General features: G+C 39.8%; 1 protein-coding gene across 1 annotated transcript; it reads right to left on the bottom strand.

Moving 5' to 3' along the window:
* Positions 1-19,177: 19,177 nt before the first annotated feature.
* Positions 19,178-20,547, bottom strand: LOC147609006 (copper transport protein ATX1-like). Its single transcript, XM_086788593.1, has 3 exons — positions 20,355-20,547; positions 20,176-20,257; positions 19,178-19,962 (listed from the first exon to the last, which is right to left on the bottom strand). The coding sequence occupies exons 1-3, from the start codon at positions 20,379-20,381 to the stop codon at positions 19,718-19,720; spliced, it is 354 nt and encodes a 117-aa protein (XP_086644719.1). The 5' UTR covers positions 20,382-20,547; the 3' UTR covers positions 19,178-19,717.
* Positions 20,548-20,796: the final 249 nt, after the last annotated feature.

Consider the following 20,796-nt stretch of genomic DNA (forward strand, 5'->3'; position numbering starts at 1 on the left):
CGAAGTGAGGTGAGAGGAGGGACAAGTTCCCGCAGTGCAATGCGACGGTGTGACAATGCTCGCAGGGGAGGCATGGTGGAATTGCTTCTCAAAGAGTTGTAGAGCTTGGAGACCTCAAGGGTTACGAGCTCAGCCATTGGAAAGATCCTTATAACAGTTTTGCAGTTCACCAGGTAATCTCTTTTTGGATGTGTTTCAAGGAGGGTTAGGGTGATCCATAACATCCATATACATTCCATATACCATTTTTGGCCCAAAAGCTATGTAAGAGATAATGGACACACCTAGAGACATAGCTGGACTCCACCTTCCTTTCCTCTCCCGAGTGCAAATTTTGATTATCTCCTTACTCTCCAAGGAAGTCCAAGCCTAAGGAAGGACTTAAAGGATTGGATGGATGGGAAGTTAAAAGCAAGAATGGAACATCAACCGATTCTAAACTCCTCCATACACCATTTTTGGCCCAAAAGCTATGTAAGAGATAATGGACACACCTAGAGACATAGTTGGACTCCACCTTCCTTTCCTCTCCCGAGTGCAAATTTTGATTATCTCCTTACTCTCCAAGGAAGTCCAAGCCTAAGGAAGGACTTAAAGGATTGGATGGATGGGAAGTTAAAAGCAAGAATGGAACATCAACCGATTCTAAACTCCTCGGATGGGTAAAAAAGTCATGAACCCGCTAAGGAACAGGTCGTTCACACAAAGCCTTTCCAAAGGTACTGATAAATAAGCTGGGTCACTACTTCAAAAGAGTGATAACATGAATAACCTGGGTCACGAGAGATGACCCCCCCAGGAGATTGAGTGATTCTATTAAAATCTCATGCTACATAAGAAGGGTAAAGAACAAAGCATTACCCCCGAAGCTAAAAAAGAAGCTAAGCGCACCCTATAAGCACCTACACGGAAGACCTTAGATAGGTGCTTGAGCATTTTAAGACATACAAGTGTGATTGCTTTGTACACTTTGAAAAGGCAAAGAGAACCCTTTCCAAGAAGCTTGGGATATCTTACAATGGACTGACTGGCTAAGGTTAAAGAGGTCAACATAGTAAGGCCCGATGAGGATCCCAAACTTGTATACATTGGGAAGGACCTATCTCTTAAAGGAAAAAAAGACCTCGTTGACCTACTCATAGAATTCCAATAATGTTTTGCTTGGAAATATACAGACATGAAGGGTGTATACCCGAAGTTGGTCAAGCACACCATTTCAATTATGAAAGGGACATAGCCATCCAGGCATAGAACCTACCAAATGAATCCCCAAGTATTCTAGAATGGTCAAGAACAAAATTGACAAACTCATTGAAGCTGGATTCATTTACACATGGAATGGTTATCCCCAACAGTCTCATAGTACCTAAGAAAAATGGGAAGATCTAGGTTTGCATCATTAACCTCAAAAAAGTTAATGTAACCACAGTGAAGGACCATTACCTATTACCATTCACTAAGCATGTGCTAGAACAAGTAGCAGGCAAGGAGGCCTACAGCTTCCCTAAGGGGTTCTTGGGCTATAACCAAGTGGAAATAGACTCAAATTATCAACATAAAACTGCATTTACCACAGAGTGGGACACTTATGCATATAGAGTTGTGCCTTTCGGCCTATCCAACACCCCAGGCACTTTTATATGCATAGTATATAAGGAATACCTTAAGGAAGAGTTCCTTGAAGTTTTCATGGATGACATTTGTGTCAATCCCAAATGGAAAGCACATCTCTGGTGTCTAAGAAGGTACTAAAAAATGCATATTATATTGAATCTCTCTCAACCCGATTAAATGTCAAATTTGGGGTGGACATGGAATAATATCAGGCCACATTGTTTTCGAACATGGCATCTCCAAACTGATGACAACAAGGTGAAGATAATTCTTTAGCTTCCACCACCCACTAACTTCAAGGGTATCCAATATTTCATGGGACATGTCGGATACTACAGATGATTTATCATCCGATATGCTGACATAACAAGACCCTTGTACTAGCTACTTATCACCTTGAATGGATGAATGAGCATTAAAAGGCCTATGACACTCTCAAGAAAGTCCTAGCAAGTGTACTAATTCTATGATCTCCCAAACTAAGATATCATTTTCCATGTGCACATAGATGTCTTGGCTTTCACAATTGACTATGTTTGGGTACAACCATGAGAGCATAACATGGATTTTCTTGTTAGCTTTGCTAGCTACCAGTTGAATGATGCTCAACAAAACTACACTACCACATAATGAGAAGGCCTTTTGATGGCCTATGCTATGAAGAAGCACTGCCATTTCCTTTTAGCCAACAAATTTGTATTCTTTGTAGACCATCATGCACTTCTCTACATGGTCTCTACCTAGACAATAAATAGCACCATGAGAAGGATAACCCAATGACTCTTAATCCTTCTAGAGTTTGATTTCATTGGGGTGACTATGCTGAAAGGCTCATAGCATGTGTATGCTAATCACTTGTCATGCATCCCCAATGGAGAACTGTGAACCGTCGGTATGAGTAGAGGACGAACTTCATGATGCCTTGCTCTTTAGACTCTTTGTTGTTCCAAAATGGGCTAAAGAGATCACCCATTATTTGGCTAATGGCCTTCCCCAGGAGAGAACCCAACATGATGCCTTATCAAAAAGGCAGTCCCTTACCAAAAACTAATTTGCCAGACAACTGTACAAGCTGGGCCAAGACAGAATCATGTGGTATTTGAGGTAGCTGGAGGACATTTCTTTGTAGACACCATTGCCAAAAAAGTTTTATTGTTGATAGGCTGCTGGAGCCCACTTTGTTTAGAGATGAAACCAAATTTATAAAAGGCTGCGATGAATGTCAATGATTTGCTTGTGTTCACAACCGTGATAAAATTCCCCTAGACTCTATAGTGTCTCTTCAACCGTTTGAAAAGTGGGGCATTGACTGTGTTGGACCAATTAGTCCGACAACTTATGCTTGAGGTACTTAAGCATAATTTATCATCATTGCCATAGACTATTGTACCAAAGTGGGTAGAGGCCCATGTGACTCGAAAGGCAGATGCAAGGGAAAAATACCAAATTCCTTTAGTAGAACATAGTTGCTAGATTTGGGTGTCTGCTCAAACTAGTAAGCGATAGGGAAACCCACTTCATCAATTATGTAATCAAGTTATTACTGAGTGAATCCATGGTTGTACATCGCAAATCCTCACCCTACTACCCCTAAGATAATGGTGAGCCGGAAAGCACCAATAAGATTGTCTGTGTGATCTTGACCAAAATGATAGAAGCCTCATGTGATGACTAGGAATAGAGGTTACACGTTGCTCTTCAGGCTTATAGGATGGCCTATAAAGTTATCATTAACACGGTGCCTTTCCACTTAACATATGGAACACATATTGCCATGCCCATGGAATTCTTGGTACCAAGCTTAAGAGTTGCCATCAAGGAGAGGTTCATAGGGAATGTGCTGACCGCGAGATAGATTATTTGAACTTGAATGCTTGGATGAAGCTTGACTACATGCTCTCTAGGAATAATAGTTGAAAAGCTGCAGCACAAAGAATGGTTCGATGAAAATCTCAAGGACAAAGACATCAAAGTCAAAGACATGGTTCTCCTGTATAGCATAGAAAACCAAAAGCGCAAGATCAAGTATAAGGGAATGGGACCATTCCTTATCTATGAACTCACCCCACAAGGATCAGCACACATTGAAACGTGGTGTTGAAATATAAGGCTTCTTTAACGGGAGCAAACTTAGATGCTACTATAGCCCCTTGACTGAAAATACCTTAAAGGTAATTCATCATAAAAAAGAAGGGAAAATAAAAGAAGCCATACCAAAATGAGAGGCCTAGTGAGAGGCTAAGGCTCGCTTAGAAAAGTTGTGCAATCGCCACATTTTAATAAGCATGCCCAAGTTATTGATCTAGAAGAAGATGACTAGGAGGTGAAGCTCGCCAAACTCTAACTGGGCATGACCATAGAAACTACCCTAGAACACAAGCTTTCCCTCGTCGACACAGGTGTGAGCCATCATAACCTAATGTCCCACGCAACTTGGTGCACATTGTAACAACCATTGCTGGCACCCACCAATGCACGAATCGAAGGTGTAGACACAACAGTCCAAACCCCATACATAGGATCATCTGACTACTATACTTTTTACATTGGGAATAACCCCTTGGAAGCGAAGTTCTATATCATGCTTATAGGTACCATGCATGAAGAAGTGTTTTTTGGACACGGATGGATGGGACACAATCAATGTCAAATCGATTGCAACTCATGGACTGTTACCCTGCCAGATAGGTAACTATCCTAATGATGGATAAGGAGCCCAATTCTTGTCAAATTTCACCACTTGAGAACCACTCTCCCATAATAGTAGTGCTCGCACCTATGCTACCAAACATCCCAAAGTAACCCACACCCCAGTCAAGCTATAGAAGTGAGTAACCAAGCTCCAATACAAGCCTCACCTATGTAAGACAAACCACACCCCTCTGACGACGTAAGTGGCCTCTCTAAAAACTAACCCAACTAACATCATTACCACTAACACATCTAACCTTGTAGAATCCAGACTAGCCATCCATCCCCACCAAAACTAGTGTTTCCATGAGAAGGGAAAAAAAGGTGCGTACTGAAAAAGCTATACTCTAAGCACAAGGTTACTATGGGATGGGCAATGGAAAATTTGGGTACCCAAGAGGATGATCCCACCTATTCCATTCCAAGCCACACCATTGACTAAACCATGTACCAGAACACCAAACATTAAACCCAGACTAAAAACATGATTCGTCTCAAGAGACAATTATTGGAGGCCTAGGGCCACTATGCTAGATAGAAGTAACTATGGTTTCCCAAAGCAATGTAGACCATAATGCCTAGTTGAGCAAGCCAACCTCCCTGAAAACGTGCTCCACAAAGATGGTGGGTGTGCTTGACTTGCTTCTAATAGCCCAAGGGTATTATGAAGGTAACCAAAATATTTGGGTCCCTAAGGCCACTTCATCGATTCCCCCAATTTCTTTAGGCACAATAAAAAGAACCAAGAAGTGATGGTGGTGGCAAAATGGCAATCCAAGGTTCCAAGCAACATGGAAATTCTCGATGCAAACCTTGCTAAGAAAAAGGCCAAAATTGACCAATTTATGGAGCCCCAGGACCCTCTCCATACTTGGGCCTTGATATTCCTTCCACATAAACTCAACTGCCTATAATGCAATAGAGAGGCTTGTACCACCCACTTACCTACCACCACCAGCCTCCCTCTCAACCTTGCCAAGTGGACAAAAAATATGTACCCTCGCCCAATGAGGAAACTCACTAAAAAATAAAAAAATTCCATAGATAAATGTCGAAGAAAGCATTAAAATAGTCAAGAAAAACAATTGTGTTGGGGTAGAGAAGAAAGCAGAAATCGAAGAAAGGAGTAGGATGAAGACCTATCCAGGCCAGTAATCCACAAGGATGTGACCCCTATTGATGTGAAATGGTTCTCTAATCACTGAGACAGTCTTGGTATAGCTCAAGATGGAGGGGCCACGACAGGAAAAAACATGGCCCATAGTATGAGCCATTGCCTTGATTTCCAATGACGAGAATACCATCTCAAGCATGCCTTTATTTTTGTTTTTTTGAATGAGTGTAATTTGTGCATGCACATCCATATGCACATGCACATTCACATTTGTGCCTGCACATTTTTATTTGCACATGCATGTTCACTCCTCAGCATCATTCATGCATGTTCGAAGTTTCAAAGGCACGTATGCAATTCTACGTATGCACATTCCCAACAATGGCCTATGAACGTATGTACCCACTATGTATGTACGTTCCTAAGTAAAATTCTATAAAAACAAGGGCCCCCCCTCTCATTTCCACTATTTCCTCTGTACCTAGCCAAACTCTTACCATTTTTTTCTCGCCTATAAAAACAAGGAGCCCTCCCTCTCATTTTCCATTATTTCATCTACACCTAGCCAAAACTCTTGCCATATTTTTCTTGCCTTCTCCCTACCTTCCAGCCTGTTGGATGAGGGAATAGATGCTCTGCACGCGCGCACACACACACACACACACACACACACACAAAGAGACACACACGCTCACACTACTTGATACAATGATAAGAAAATGAGTGTAGTACAAGATACTTGTAGTCCTAGGGCTGACATGCCCAATACGCTAGAGTGTGTTCACACGTGAAAAAATCCCTACCAACACAGGTTAAAAAGCGCTCGTGAGTAATACTATTCACATTAGGCCTTCCCAGAGGCCAAAGGCTAACAAACCCCCTTGAATTGAATGGTGTAAACGTGTACAGGGTGTAGCAGACTACACTGACAGAGGTAATAAGCTTAAAGCTTTGCGGAAAGCTTCAAACTTTTCTCTCGAAAGAGACTTGGTAAACCCATCTGCCACATTGTCTAGTGTAGGCGCGTAAGTCAAGGCTATCTCTCTTGCACATTAATGTGCACATTAATCTCTCTTGCACATTAATGTGCTTTATCCGTGCATGAAAAACTGGATTTCGCATAACTATTAATGCACTTTGATTGTCGGTGAAAATGGTGGTAGAAGACGGCTATCTAATACCAACATTTTTCCAATAGATGGTGGAGTTATACACATTCCACAGTAGCTGTTAATGCTGTCCTATACTCAGCCTTAGAACTAGAAGTGGTCACTGTCGATTGCTTCTTGCTGAGCCATGAAATGCATGAATTTCCAAGAAGGAAACAGTCCACTGGTTGACACCCGAGTGTCATAACATTCTGCCCAATCACTATCAGAGTACGCGGTCGAGCATAAAGAAGATGCATTGCTTATAAAACAATGCAAAGTCTTGAGTGCCTTTAAGGTAAAGAAAGACACCCTTCATTGCTTGCCATGGTCAAATGCCCGGGCAATGCATAAATTTGCTCAACTATGACACTACATAACACTGAATATCAAGATGAGTAGTGCATGGATATATAAGGCATCCAGCAGCCTGTTTGATAAGTGGCAACATCAAAAGGCTCGAAAGAGTCCTCAAGTGATACTCATAAGCGTGGTTCCACAGGAGTAGAAATAGGTTTAACAGCGAGTCATGAAAAATGTTCACGAAATCGTGCAGACATTCACAACAAAAAAAAGTACCTTTTTTCACATTTATGGAGACAAAAGACATACTTTCATGTCAAACATTTTAAAAAAACCACTACTTTTGTGGAAAAAAATACATAAAACAACATTACTTACATTTTACTCTAAACCCAAAAACGTCCAATTTGAAAAAAGAATTACAAAGGAGAAGAAACTCTTCCAATTAACTAGAAGAGTCATTGACCTTTTGCTTAAAAATATCAATTGTTTTTTGCTGCAAGTGTCCATAAATTTTTAACTTAAATCTGTACACAAGAATTTCTATAGCATACAAATTAAGCATGTCCACACGTTGATGAATTACACTTTTCTTTCCTTTCTTTCTTTGTTTAAGCATCTCTAGATCATACTTTCTCTTGAGCACGGATAAGTTTTGTACCAATATACATTTCTAGACTACGTGTTGTATGTAGCGTGTTATCTACAAATTTATAGGTGGTAAAATTGATGTTACTTTTAGACCCAATATAATTTGATGAAACTCTCTTACATGGGACTAGTGCATTATCTAAGAAAATAAATTTTCTTTGTATACAAAGTTAATCCAAGAGTTGAATTTAAGCATACTTTGATATTAAGATAGGTCGGTAGTGAGTACTACAATTTGACACTTTACTTTATTTTGATCTAATAGTTCAATTTTGAGTTATAGTCTTAGCAAAAACACAGTTTTTAGTTTACAACAGTTAAATTTTGAGCCATGAAAATGACAATAGTTGTTGTTATGAAAAATTGATGAAAATTTGAATTCTAGAATCTGCTTTATTGATTCTGAGAACCAAATTCCGTGACAAACTGATGTTTCTATCGTTAGTGAATTTTCGTCCAAAAAATAGAAATTTTGGTCCATAATAATTTTACTTTTATTAGATAAAAAATTTAGTCCATCGGTGGAAAACATTTTTGTCAAAGGAATTTTTTTGTTGATGGAAAAATTTACCGTTGAGAATTTGGATTCCAGAATCCACTTGGATTCTGGAATCCGAATTTTCGTCATAGATTGAAATTTTGTTGCTGAATTTTTTTTGTCAAGAATTCCGTTGATTAAAAATTCCATCAAAAATTCTGTTGAGAGAATCCAAATTCTCATCGACAAAATTTTTAGATTGAAATTTTTGGTGCCGAAAAATTTTTCTGTCAAGAACTCCGTCGATGAAAAAATTCTGGCAATCCAAATTCTCATCGATAATTTTTTTTCCGTCATTGCGAAAAAAATTTCGTCAAAAATTCCATCAACAAAAATAAAATTTCCGTCAGTGAAAAAAAATTTAGCGACGAAAATTTGGATTCTAGAATCCAAATTTTGTCGACAAAATTTTTTTTCGTTGACGGAAAAAAATCCGTCGATGAGAATTTGGATTCTACAATCCAAATTTCCATCAATAAATTAAAATTTACGTCATCGGATTGAAATTTTCGGTCGACAAAAATTTGGATTCTAGAATCCAAATTCTCATCGACGGTTTTTTTTCCCACCATCGAGACGGCTTTTTTCATCGATGAATTTTTTACCGTCTCGACGAACTAAATTTTTCATCTTATAAAAGTGAGTTTTTTGTTTATTATGGACCAAGATTTCTCTTTTTTCGAACGAAAATTTCATTGTCATGATAGAAACGTCAGTCTTTTGGATTCCAGAATCTACTTTGTCAACAAAGTGGATTCTAGAATCTAAATTTCCATCAATTTTTCAAAACGACAACTGTTGTCATTTTCATGGTTCAAAATCTAAATGATATAAACTAAAAATTGTGTTTTTGTAAAGACTATAACTCTAAATCGAACTGTTAGATCAAAATAAAGTAAATTAATAAATTGTAGTACTCACTACCATCTAAAATTTGACCGTTTGGATCGTTGGTTTTCTATCTGAATCTAGAGAAATCGTTTCTTTCAATAAGCCTCTTCTATGGCCATGGACTCCATAGACCTTCTTATCTTAATATCAAATATATGCTCTAATTCAATGATTGGGATAAAGTGCAATGATTGGGATGAAGTTAGTTAAATTCTTGTAGAAGAAGAAGCACATTTTTGTAATTCTAAGTACAAAATGTATCATAGATTACATAGACATGCGTGAATTATTAGTAGTTTTAAAGAATATTAGATCTTGTCATTGACCTTATTTTTTCCATTTTGTTATTTGACATGAAAAGTGAAAAACTTTTCACTTTTAAATTAGCAATATGTACATTTTAAAAGAAGTTTGAAACTATGCTTATTTTGCAAAAGTTATAAAAAAAGTTCTCTTTAATGTCTCCAAAAGATTGTAAAATTGATCAATATTTAGGACTAGCGAAAAATCAAGATAGCCTCTTTGCAAAAACGACTACTCACATGACTCGTGAACATTTTTCATGACTTATTGTTGTTTGTAATCTATCATTTGGAACCGTTCTAAGAGCTTCTCAATGTATCTTCTTTGAGATAACATGATGCCCTCCTCAACTGGTATAAACTAGATACCCAAATAATAATGCAAAAGCCCCATGTCTGAAACATCAAATGCATGTTGTAATTCAGCACAATGAAAGCTGAAATTTGCCCCTCATCACGGCCAGTCATCACAAGAAAATCATCCACATAAAGGTTTATGATTATGAAATCATCCCCCTATTTGCGAACATAGAGGGTACTCTCCGTTATAGGACTATTGTGAAAACCACGAGAGATTAAGTATGCATGAATTTTTTGATACCAAGCACGAGGGACCTGTTTAAGTCCATAAAGCGCTTTACTACCTTATACTCTGTATCTTTCTAAACAAAGCCAAGAGGTTGTGATACATAAACCTCTTCCTCTGCAAATCACCATTCAAAAATGTAGTTTTGACATCCAACTAATGTACATTTCAACCTTTATGTGTAGCCAATGCAACAATAGTGTGAATGGTGGTCATACATGAAGTAGACGCAAAAGTCTCATCATAGTCAATGCCCTCTCTATGGGCATACCCTTTGGGGACTAAACAAGACTTATAGTGATCAATGGATTTATTAGGCTTGCATTTCAATTTATACACTCACGTTGTGTCAATAGCATGCATGCCTTTGCAGGTAAGTCACATAATTCCCATGTAGCATTTTTTTCAATGGAGACGGACTCTGAACACATGGCTGTAACACAATTTTCATCCTCCAATGCATTAAAATGAGAAAGTGGCTCCTCATTTAATGCGGTAGCAACAAGGGCTGTATCAACAAAATGAGATGCATGTTGAGAGGCAGCGTGTGGACCCGACTTGGCATAAGTGTAGGTAGCTTATTGTTACGCAAGGTAGCACAGAGCCAGTGGGGGGAAACTCTCTGTGAGTCACGAATGGCTGCATCCTTTTTAATTAATCATCACCCAGAGCATCCTGATCAAAGTGTGGCTGATCTAGAGCAATAGGGTTGGGCTGTTGAATATGCTAATTGTTAGCACAACAGCATGCGGAAGGCTAATTGGGAGCCAAAATGGCTGGAGCCAACATGAAAGAATAGGTTGGGATGCATATTCATCAAAGATGACATCTATGGATATAATAATCTTCTGGTGGAAGGAACATATAGCTGGTATCCCTTGCTTTCACTGCTCTACCCCACAAAAATACATATCAATGCCTTTGCTTCAAGTTTATGTTTGTGTTATGCTGGTACATGCACGTAAGATAGACATCCAAAAACATGCATATAAGTGACTACATGGATTCTTCCATTCCAAGCCTCATAAGCTGTCTAGATTTCAATGCCTTAATTGGACAATAGTTCATCACATAGTTGGCGCACATAACTGCTGAAGCCAAAATCTAGATGGAAAATCCTTGCTTTTAAGCATACATCTTGCCATCATTTCCATGAGTGTACGATTATGGCATTTATCCACACCATTTTGTTGTGATGTATAAGGAGTAGTACACTAATGAGACATACCACATGACTACATAAAAGCCATAAACTCACGTGACAAATATTATCCTCCTCGATCGCTACACATGTTAGGAGCTTACGGCAGCAAGCATTTTCAACCATAGGGAGAAATTGACAGAAAGCTGAAAAATGCATCTGATTTGGCTTTTAGACCATACATCCAATAGAAATGGTTGTAATCATCAATGAAAGTCATAAAGTGCAGATGTCCTGCAAAAGACGATGCCCTCATAGGGCTACATAAATCACTATGTACAAGCAATGGCTGACTAGCTCGCATAGTGCCATCTTTTGGAAAGGACTGATGATGCATCTTTCCCAATATACATCCCTCGCATACATGCTTGTGGGGGAGCAACATAGGTGGCAACTCATGAACCATAGACTGACATTGTAAACACATAAGAGAAGGAAAATTAAGGTGACCAAACCGAGTGTGCCATAGCTTAATATTATGCATAACTTGTGAAGTGGAACAACCATAGCATCATCATGATAATCACTACTCATGTCATACATGTCAAGCCTGTAAAGGCCATTGTACAATGTACCAGAAAGTAGAAATGCATTGGAATCAATTTTGTCATAAATGGAGCAGCAATGATTAAAAAAATAGATTTTGAGACCAGCATTTGCAAGTGCTGAGACGACAGAAATAAGATTCTTGCGAATGCCAAGTACATACAAAGTGTCAGCAAGAGTATGTGTGTCCCCACCCACTACATGATGTTAACTCCACATTGCCAATGCCTTTAATGGCATAGGATGCATTATTAGCACACGAAATTGTACCATGTGATGAAGCATCTCTCAAGGTAGCAAACATATTTTTACATGAAGTCATGTGGTTTGTAGCACCTGAATCAAAGCACCAATTAGCAGCCGACAATGACAAACAAGAAGTAGGCAAATCACTGACTATTAAGGCATAGCCATCATGTGTGAAATTTGTTTCCTCGGCATTGTCAATGGTAGTGGCAGCAGCAAGACCTTGGTGCTTCTTCTTTTTCTCACTCTTTGTCCTCTTTCGACATTCCTCAATTATATGACTAGGTTTTCGATAATTTTTCTTCTCAGTTTTCTCCTTGTGGGGCTTAGGAGGATCTAAATGGGCTTGTGCTTTTTTGTCCTTAGGGTTAGCACTAGAACCAGCCCTAGATTTTCCTTTGCCATAATAGGAGGCAGCAAAAGCTTGATCTGTAGCAATCATATTGTTCGGATTGGAATGAGACTGCTCTTTTTGTAAAACAAGAGAGATACCAATTCATCAAATGTAAACAAATTTGTATTCCACTTCATCAAGAGGTGGAGAATGGAAGCGAATCCCTGATAGGATTCAAGCAAGCCATTGAGAATTGTAGAGACAAGCAAATTATCAGGTATGACCTTATCAATATTGATTAATTGCTCTCTCAGATCCTTGCCACGGGTCAGAAATCCATACATAGAATCACCCTCAGTCATATGCTCTAAGTCAAGATTTTTTCGTATAGATAATCTACACGAGCTTCATTAACGGATAATCTACATGAGCTTCATTAACGGATTTGATATAGAGAGGCAAGTATAGCCCATGCACTTTTAGAAGAGGTACATGAATTGATATGAGGTATGACTTATGGTTTACACAAGAGAGCAATCAAGGCATGGGCTTGCGCATCTTTAGCATCCCAAAGGAAATGTTCTTGTGTATAAAAGGCACATGTACAGGCGGTGCACTTCTATTGGAACCACGATCATTTGTTCTAATAGTGAATCCGCCTGACATGCTAGCTGTAAGTGCACAAATCGGCAGGCCTAGAGTCATCAGCACTAGATACATACACCCACAAATTCTTTGCCACCATTAGTACATGCTTCATCATATATGCCCACATGGGATAGTTGGTTCCATCTAACTTGTCATCAATGGACAACATGCCAAATAAGTCATTGGTGTTTCAAAACATTTTACGTAGCAGATTAATACACAAATTGAAGTATAGATGACATAGGGAGTAGTTGCACGTGACTTAGAGTACTGCAAATGTCTGTTCAATGCATGTGCAAACTCACTAAACCAACAATCTGCAGGTCGGAATTTGCCATGTGAAATTGGTGGATGCAGAATCTGCAGGTTAGAATTTGCTGACATGGAATCAACAGAGGTCAGAAGAGGACATGGAATCAACAGGTTGAAAGCTAATGTGAACCTTCCAAGTCAAAATCTGCTGATGTGGAATCAATAGGTCAAAAGCTGACATGGAATTAGCAAGTCAAAAGCTGATGTGAAATCAACAGGTCGAAAACTAACGTGGAATCAACAGTTCGAAAGCTTACGTGGAATATCAATAGGGCGGAATGGGGTGATGTGGATTCTCTAGATCAGAGTCTACAGGCAGAAGCAGCTAACGCTAAATCTACGGATCATAGTCTGTAGAGGTGGGAGCAGTTGACATTGAATCTATAACCCAAATGCGAAACGCCAAAGGCTGTAGGTGGAATGCTAAACTTAGTAAACCTGGCTAAGAAAGTAAACCTAGCTGAACGCTGAAAGACGAGTGCTAAATATGAAAAGCTGAAGACTAAAAGCCAACTGCTGAATGCGGAGAGCTGAAGGAGGCGAATGTTGAATGTTTGAATGCTGAAGCCTAATGGCTTAATGGGAAAAGCATGAAGCAGAATGGCTGAATGTGGAAAATTGGTGGACATAGAAGTCCGATGCAGTAAGTTGAAAGTCGAAGGCTGAATGGCTAACTAGGCGTAACCGACGGACACAGCTGAATGTGAATGGGTGACCAAGACAAAATCGACGGACGCAAAAGTCCGATGTCGAAAGCTGAAAGTCGAATGTTGAGTGGCTGATTGGGTAAAACCGATGGATGCAAAAGTCTAATGCCGAAAGTTGAAAGGTGGTACTAAAACAATATTGGCAATAACAGGAATCGGTGGACATAGAAGTCCGATGCCAAAAGCTTCTTACTTGAGCTGAGTGTAGTGTGGACGAATGCCCAGAATGTATGGCAACATAAATTAATTACATAAAAGAACGGAAGAAGGCAGAAACCCTAATTAAAAACTATGTAAAGTGCGAGATGCGAGTGTATACCCAGGATATACACAGTGGTGACAACTAATGACGCTAGCAATGTACACAAAGAGATAGAAACCCTAGATCTGTGAGAAGTGTGAAAGCTTACCCAGGATGTACGATGGCGTAAAATAATGATACTATTGTACTACTTGGTTTGCTGATAATGGCATGGAGCTATTGGCTCTAAAACCAAGCTTCGAAACCAGGCTCCAATACCAATGTTGGATAAGGGGGTAGATGCTTTGCACACACACACACACACAGACACACATGCACACACAGTTGTATTATCAAGCTCAGAGAGTGAGAGAGGCGAGATGCTGGAAGTACTCGATACAATGACAAGAAAATGAGTAGAGTATAAGATACTAATAGTCCTAGGGCTGACGTGCCCAACACACTAGTTTGTTCACACAGAGAAAACACCCCAAGCGCGAGTAAGACATTTCACACCAAGACTTCCCAGAGGCCAAAGGCTAACACAACCCTTAGCACCCTCTACTCTCATCATGGTGATTGTTGCTACTACTGGGGCACCTCCTTTGACACAGTACTCCTTACTCCCATTGAGAAGAGGAAGGCTACCACCAAGGTTGCCAAGCTCCTAGAGTTTTAGGCAGCCACCACTGACTTCTCCCCACCTGGAATGGAGCTGCTATGAGAAGTTGGCGGGCCACATGATCCATAGCTGGATACAATTAGACAGGAAGGCATAAGTTCACATACTATACCCAAGAGTAGTACTAGGTCGCAAGGAACACCTTACCCGCCTTGGACCCAAGCTGCAAGAGCTGAAACCCATGAGGAGCTCACCTACACCACTGTCTCCCTTCAAAGAGCTAAAACCATGGCCCGCAAGTGCCAACTCATGGATAATGTCCATAACCAAATGTCTGAGTATGACAAGCACTTCCAGAGAACCCTCAATGCCAAAGGATGCCACCATCACTCAGTTGGAGTGACTTTTATCTGAGTTGAAGGCTAGACCCTAACCTGAGAGGATGGCCATCGAGAGGAAGGTAGACTCTTTGATAGATGCAGCCATCAAACTCCCAAACCTCACCATCCCTCCCCAACCCCGCTTCGGCCTCCTCGAGGTTCACCACCACACCCTTCAACTCAACCTCTAGCACAACATCTTCCTCGATGAGGAGATCCCCACCACCACTTTCTCCACCATCCTCTCCAAGGTCTCTTATGCCTCCCACACCAACCTCCTCCAACACATCTTCCTCGATGAGGAGATCCCCACCACACTTCCTCCACTATCCTCTGCAAGGTCCCTTACGCCTCCCACACACCAACCTAGTCATGCTTTTCTTCCAAAACTCCATCTCCCTCACCAAGCCCTCTCCACCATATTCTCTTCCCTTCTAGAAGAGGCATCATGACCATAATAAATCTACCATTAAGATCAAAGTGTAATAGTATTAGGGTAAATGGATGAAGATGTTGAAAGAATCAAGGGAAGAGACTCTAGCCTCAACAAATGAGTTCATAAACAAAAATGGTATTTAGTTGTATGATATTAGTTAAATAACACTTGTCATGTAATTGAGCCACAAAAGTGGCTTGAGGTTGCGTAATGAATTTTGAAGAAATAGAAAGGTAAATCAACTTAAAATTCCATGAAATAGCATGCATCAACCTATGGTAAAAGTTTTTAAATAGTATGGTGTACCTAATGAATTTATTATTATTTAAGATCACTAAAAATAGTATACAAATGATATAATAGCCTCCTCCCTCTCCAAGGAGGCAGGTGTAAAAAAGTGTCTTTAGTTGATGAAAGATACATGGAAATGGCTCAAACACATATAATTGTATTGCTTTTGTAGTGTGCTTAAAAAATTTATTTAAGCTATTTGCAAAGTAAAATTTAGAAATTAGAACCTATTATGTGTAAAGTACCTAAATGACGACTATAGAAGACCATGTTTAAAAAACCTTTTGGCACTTTTTTTTTTTCAACAAATAACTTGTGTTGAGAGAATTTTCCTAGTAGGAATTTCTTTGAAACAATATACTTAAAGCGTATTACATAAAAGCCACAAAATGGATGTTAAATAAAGCCTAGTTTCAAGAGGCCTTAAGAACATGAAAAAGGATGAACATTTTATTTATTAAATTTTTTTAGCGTTGACCAAATTTCAAGAACGTCAATGTGAAATGGATGGGAAGAGGTAATAGGCCTAAGGGAGGTGAAACTAGGAAGTGGGAGTTTGAAAAGTATGAGTAGGCCTCGAGAGGGTAATATTAGAGTGTGGATTCAAAAAGTGAATAGAATAGAAGAATGAGAAAGAGTGAGGCTTAGGATCCTAAAATGAGTGGGGATTAAAAAGTGCAATGAGAAAAGGGTTTTAAGGACAAGGACAACAAACGATAAAAAAAAGTGGTAATCATACTCTCTCTCTCCTATTTACCTCTTAATCTTAATTTTGAGTCCTTTACACAATCAATTATCTAGCCATTATTAAGCCTATTTCAATTTTCACCTTTTTTACAATTTATCCTTTAAGTATTTCCTTTATGAAGGAATCAAAAACTTGTCCAAGTCATCAACTACCTCATACACCTAAAGTATCATCAACTTGCCTTTTAGAAAGTTCCTAATTGAAAGCCCCCCTAGTTTCAAAAGAAGCATAGATTAGAACATGGAGTGGTAACTTACATTGTAACATACGCTTTTGTAGACTTATCCATCTTTTGTAAAAGCTTCTCTTACATGCACTTTTTCCCTTTTTACACAAGGAAATTGTTGCTCACAAATGTAACTTCCTTTGGAATTAAACTTCAATTGAATTTTAGCTCGACAATCCATCCATTGATTCAATGTGTGTGTGTGTGTGTGTGTGTGTGTGCACGCACACTTGCATGTGTATAAATATAAACATATATTTATGCATGTATGTATGCATGTGCATGAATGCATGCGCGCGCGCGCACACACACACACACACATATATATATATATATATATAGAGAGAGAGAGAGAGAGAGAGAGAGAGCCATGGGCTTTTCTAGCTAAAACATGTTTGGTTTAATTAGAATCAATGTTAGAGAGTTTGTATTTGTAGCCAATAAAATCCCACTGCCACAAGTACCAGTTTTCTAGAGGTTTGTATGTTATCATAGCGACCTCTTTATGAACTTGCCACCATGAAAGTGCTTTTTTCCACAAAATATGATTTAAAAAAAGTAGAGCAACCATGACCAACCAGTAAAGTAAAACATGATGACATCCCATACTCTTAGAACAAATTAGCCATAATGCAATTTCACAAGATGTTGAAGGTAACTGCAATTATGGATCCTCTTTACTTCCAAATTGGGCGAGCAGCATCATTTAGGGATTATGTTCTAAAAGAACATGGCATCTAGTGCCAAAATTGGGGGATGTTTTGTCTAAAATATCATGTTACTTCCATTAATTTGATTGTTAGTGGTTACCTTCTTCAATGTTTGTCTTACATTAAATGATCCCTTATTCAAAAATGAATGTAGGAAAGAAAAGACCACAACTATTGACACAATAGAATATGCAAATAAAGTGATATCAACATCTGTTCAATCATGAAATGGTTTTAATTAGATAGTAATCATTTATCAACCAAGGTGGTTAAATGTCCATATTTGCTTTTGGCTTTGTATCCAGTTTTTGAGTTTAAAGCATCATTGAAATAGGTTGTTAAAATATTCAAGTTCAATAGATTACAAAGAAGGCATGCATCCATCGAGGTCCATCAACCTCGTCTAAAGCATGTTCGACCTTGCATTGGAAATTTGGATTCTATTGACATAAGTAGTTGGCCCATGCTCTTTCAAAGTAGGCCTTGAAGGCATGGTTGGAAAACATCATTAAGAGCTTATTGTCTAAAGCATGTGCTACCTTATATTGAAAATTAGGATCCTATTACCACAAGAAGTTGACCCATTCTCTTTCAAAGTAGGCCTTGAAGGCATGGTTGGAAAACATCATTAAGAGCTTATTGCTCAATACTGTAGACTCTAGCAACACTTTTGTCCTCTGTATAATGGCAGATTCTAAAAGAATTTACATGGGCATTAAGGTAGTATGAAAATATGGGCTTTGAGAAACGGTGGACACTTCCTTTGCCCTCTAAAACCTTCAGTAATTACACACTTCACTCCAATGAGGCATGTGGGAATCCAATGGCCATGATTGGTTTAAGCAATCCAAGTGGCAATTGGTTGAAAGGCTGTAGGCATATGTTGGCTTTTAATACTGAAGCGCAAATCGCGTGAATGATGGAAACTATTGGGGTTAAGGTTCAATGGCAATTTTGTGTGCAGGTCATAGCCTGTAGGCACATTGGTGGCCTGGGGGAAACACTAGATGGATGGGTGAGAGCCATATACTTGGTGTGGAAATTTTTAGCTTGTGCTGTTAAATGGCAATCATGTGCAGAGTCTAGGCAGACCACTACTTATAAAATGCCACCAATGCCATGATGAGAGAGGAAGTCAAGTCACCCATACAATGCCATTATTTATTCACAAAATGCCATTTTTTGATGAAGAGGCATAAAATAAAAGAATCATTCACAGAAAGTCATAATGTAAGACTACTAGTGCAATGAAAGTGTGAACAGAGATGGATGCAAAACAGAAGACTCGCGGCATGCACGATCATTCACAACTAAATGCTGTGATGTGCAAAGGCCAGGTTGCAATAACTCAGCTGGTCCTGTGCAAATGATGGTTGAAGATGTGCTTCTTTCGATTGCCCAAAAAATTGCTTGCTGAGGAGAAGACCTTGCAGATTACTTCATGATTACAACACAATTTGCTACATGACCAGGCCTACTTGACAGGGGCCAGCTTGCCTGTTCGGACATGTCCAGACTGGCCACCCTATTCTGTCCGGCCGGCTCATGCTGCTGCATGTGTCTTGTGCTTGCAGGTACATTACACATATTGAGATGAGGAGAGGTACTTAATGGTGGCAATTCAAAGCTCACAAATGGTGGCAACTAAGTACTGACAAGATGCCACTTGAAGAGATGAAAAGAGATAAAAATGGTAGCAACAAAATACTTGCAGAATGCCACATGGATGAAAAGTGGCAATTAAATACACACGAAATGCCAGTTGATAAGACAAAGAGAGGTACAAAATGGTGGCAAAAAAGAGCACATTACTCCAAGATAAAGCAACTATGGTAGGACACTAGCTAGGAGTGCAAATAGTAATGGAGGAGTGATGCAGAGGAAGCCAAGATAAACACAAAAAGGTGGGAGGGAGGAGGGGGGGGCTGCGGGGTGTGAGGGCACCGCACGGGCGGGTGGGGTGATGGCGCGGCACGGCAGGGGGGGTGTTTGGGGAAAGGGTGTGTGTGTGTGTGTGTGTGTGTGTGTGTTGTGGGGGTGTGGTGGAAGCCCAGATGAATACACAGAGGTGGAGTGTGTGTGGTGGAAGCCCAGATGAACACACAAAGGTGGAGAGTGTGTGTGGTGGAAGCCCAGATAAATACACCAAGGTGGAAACACAGAGAGAGAGAGAGAGAGAGAGAGAGAGAGAGTCTGTGAGTGTGTGTGTGTGTGTGTGTGTGTGTGTGTATTTACATGATGGAGCAGGAGTTGGTGTCCTCGTCGCTGAAGATGGTGGTGGCACGCTTGAAGGAGTCTCGGAAGCTGGATGCGAATCTCCAGCTCTTGCGGCTGGAGGCCGAGAGGCTCCTCTCCGTCCATAGCTCCGTATGCTTCCCGCTCTTCCTCTGTAGCTTCTTAATCAGCTTCTTCGGATCCACCCTCCCTGTCACCGTTACCTTCTGCTCCCCCAAATTCACATCATACTCCTCCAAATCTGCCCATTAAAAAAAATAAAAAAATCAACAGAACTTCACTGATTTATTCCCCCCCTTTTTTGCAAATTTGAAGTAATAAAAGGGGGCCATTTCTCTACCAAAACACAGGAAGTTAAGCCGGGTAAAAAGCCTGTATTATTTGACAAAATTTTATAGAAAATTCCCACATTATAAAGCCCATGCTTGCAAGCTCTCAACACACATCCACTCACTGTCCATGCTCTGCAGAGCCTTCACAACCTTCTTGCTACATGCTTCACTGTGCATCTTCACCTTCAACACCACGGTTTGAAACTGCACAGAACACCAAAATGCGCGGTCAAAAACACCCCCTTCTACTGCAGATCTGAGTTGGAAAGATGGGTTGCAGTCAAGATTCAGGAGATTTTACCTCGGGCGGCCGTTTTGATTTGAACATGTTGGGGCGCGTGTGTTGGAAGCAGCAGTGATGATGCAGGAAGAAAGGTTCCCAAAAGTGAGAATGAATGAGATTAGGAGAGAAGAAGTGTGAATGATTAAGTTATCATTACCTATGCATTGTAATTTCTTATGAAAAAAACAACTACAATCTCGAAAGGGACCATATCATGGACACCCATCTTATCTTCTCTATCTTATCTCTATGATATCTTAAGGAGAGGTTTCATGAGGGATTGATTTGGAGGTTCTGGAAGAGCAGGAGGAGGTTGGGAACTTGAGAAACCTAGAGAGGAAAGAAAGATGGAAACGTGGGGTGGACTTGAATTTTAAAAAATGGAATTCTCTTCATTGCCCGCCCGCCTGCCCACCACCCACCCACGTTCCTGCATGCCTTCCAGCACCTTCTCGCCAAC

The sequence above is a fragment of the Cibotium barometz genome, chromosome 52, assembly GCF_041138505.1.
Source record: "Cibotium barometz isolate CiBa-2024 chromosome 52, ASM4113850v1, whole genome shotgun sequence".
NCBI lineage: Eukaryota > Viridiplantae > Streptophyta > Polypodiopsida > Cyatheales > Cibotiaceae > Cibotium > Cibotium barometz.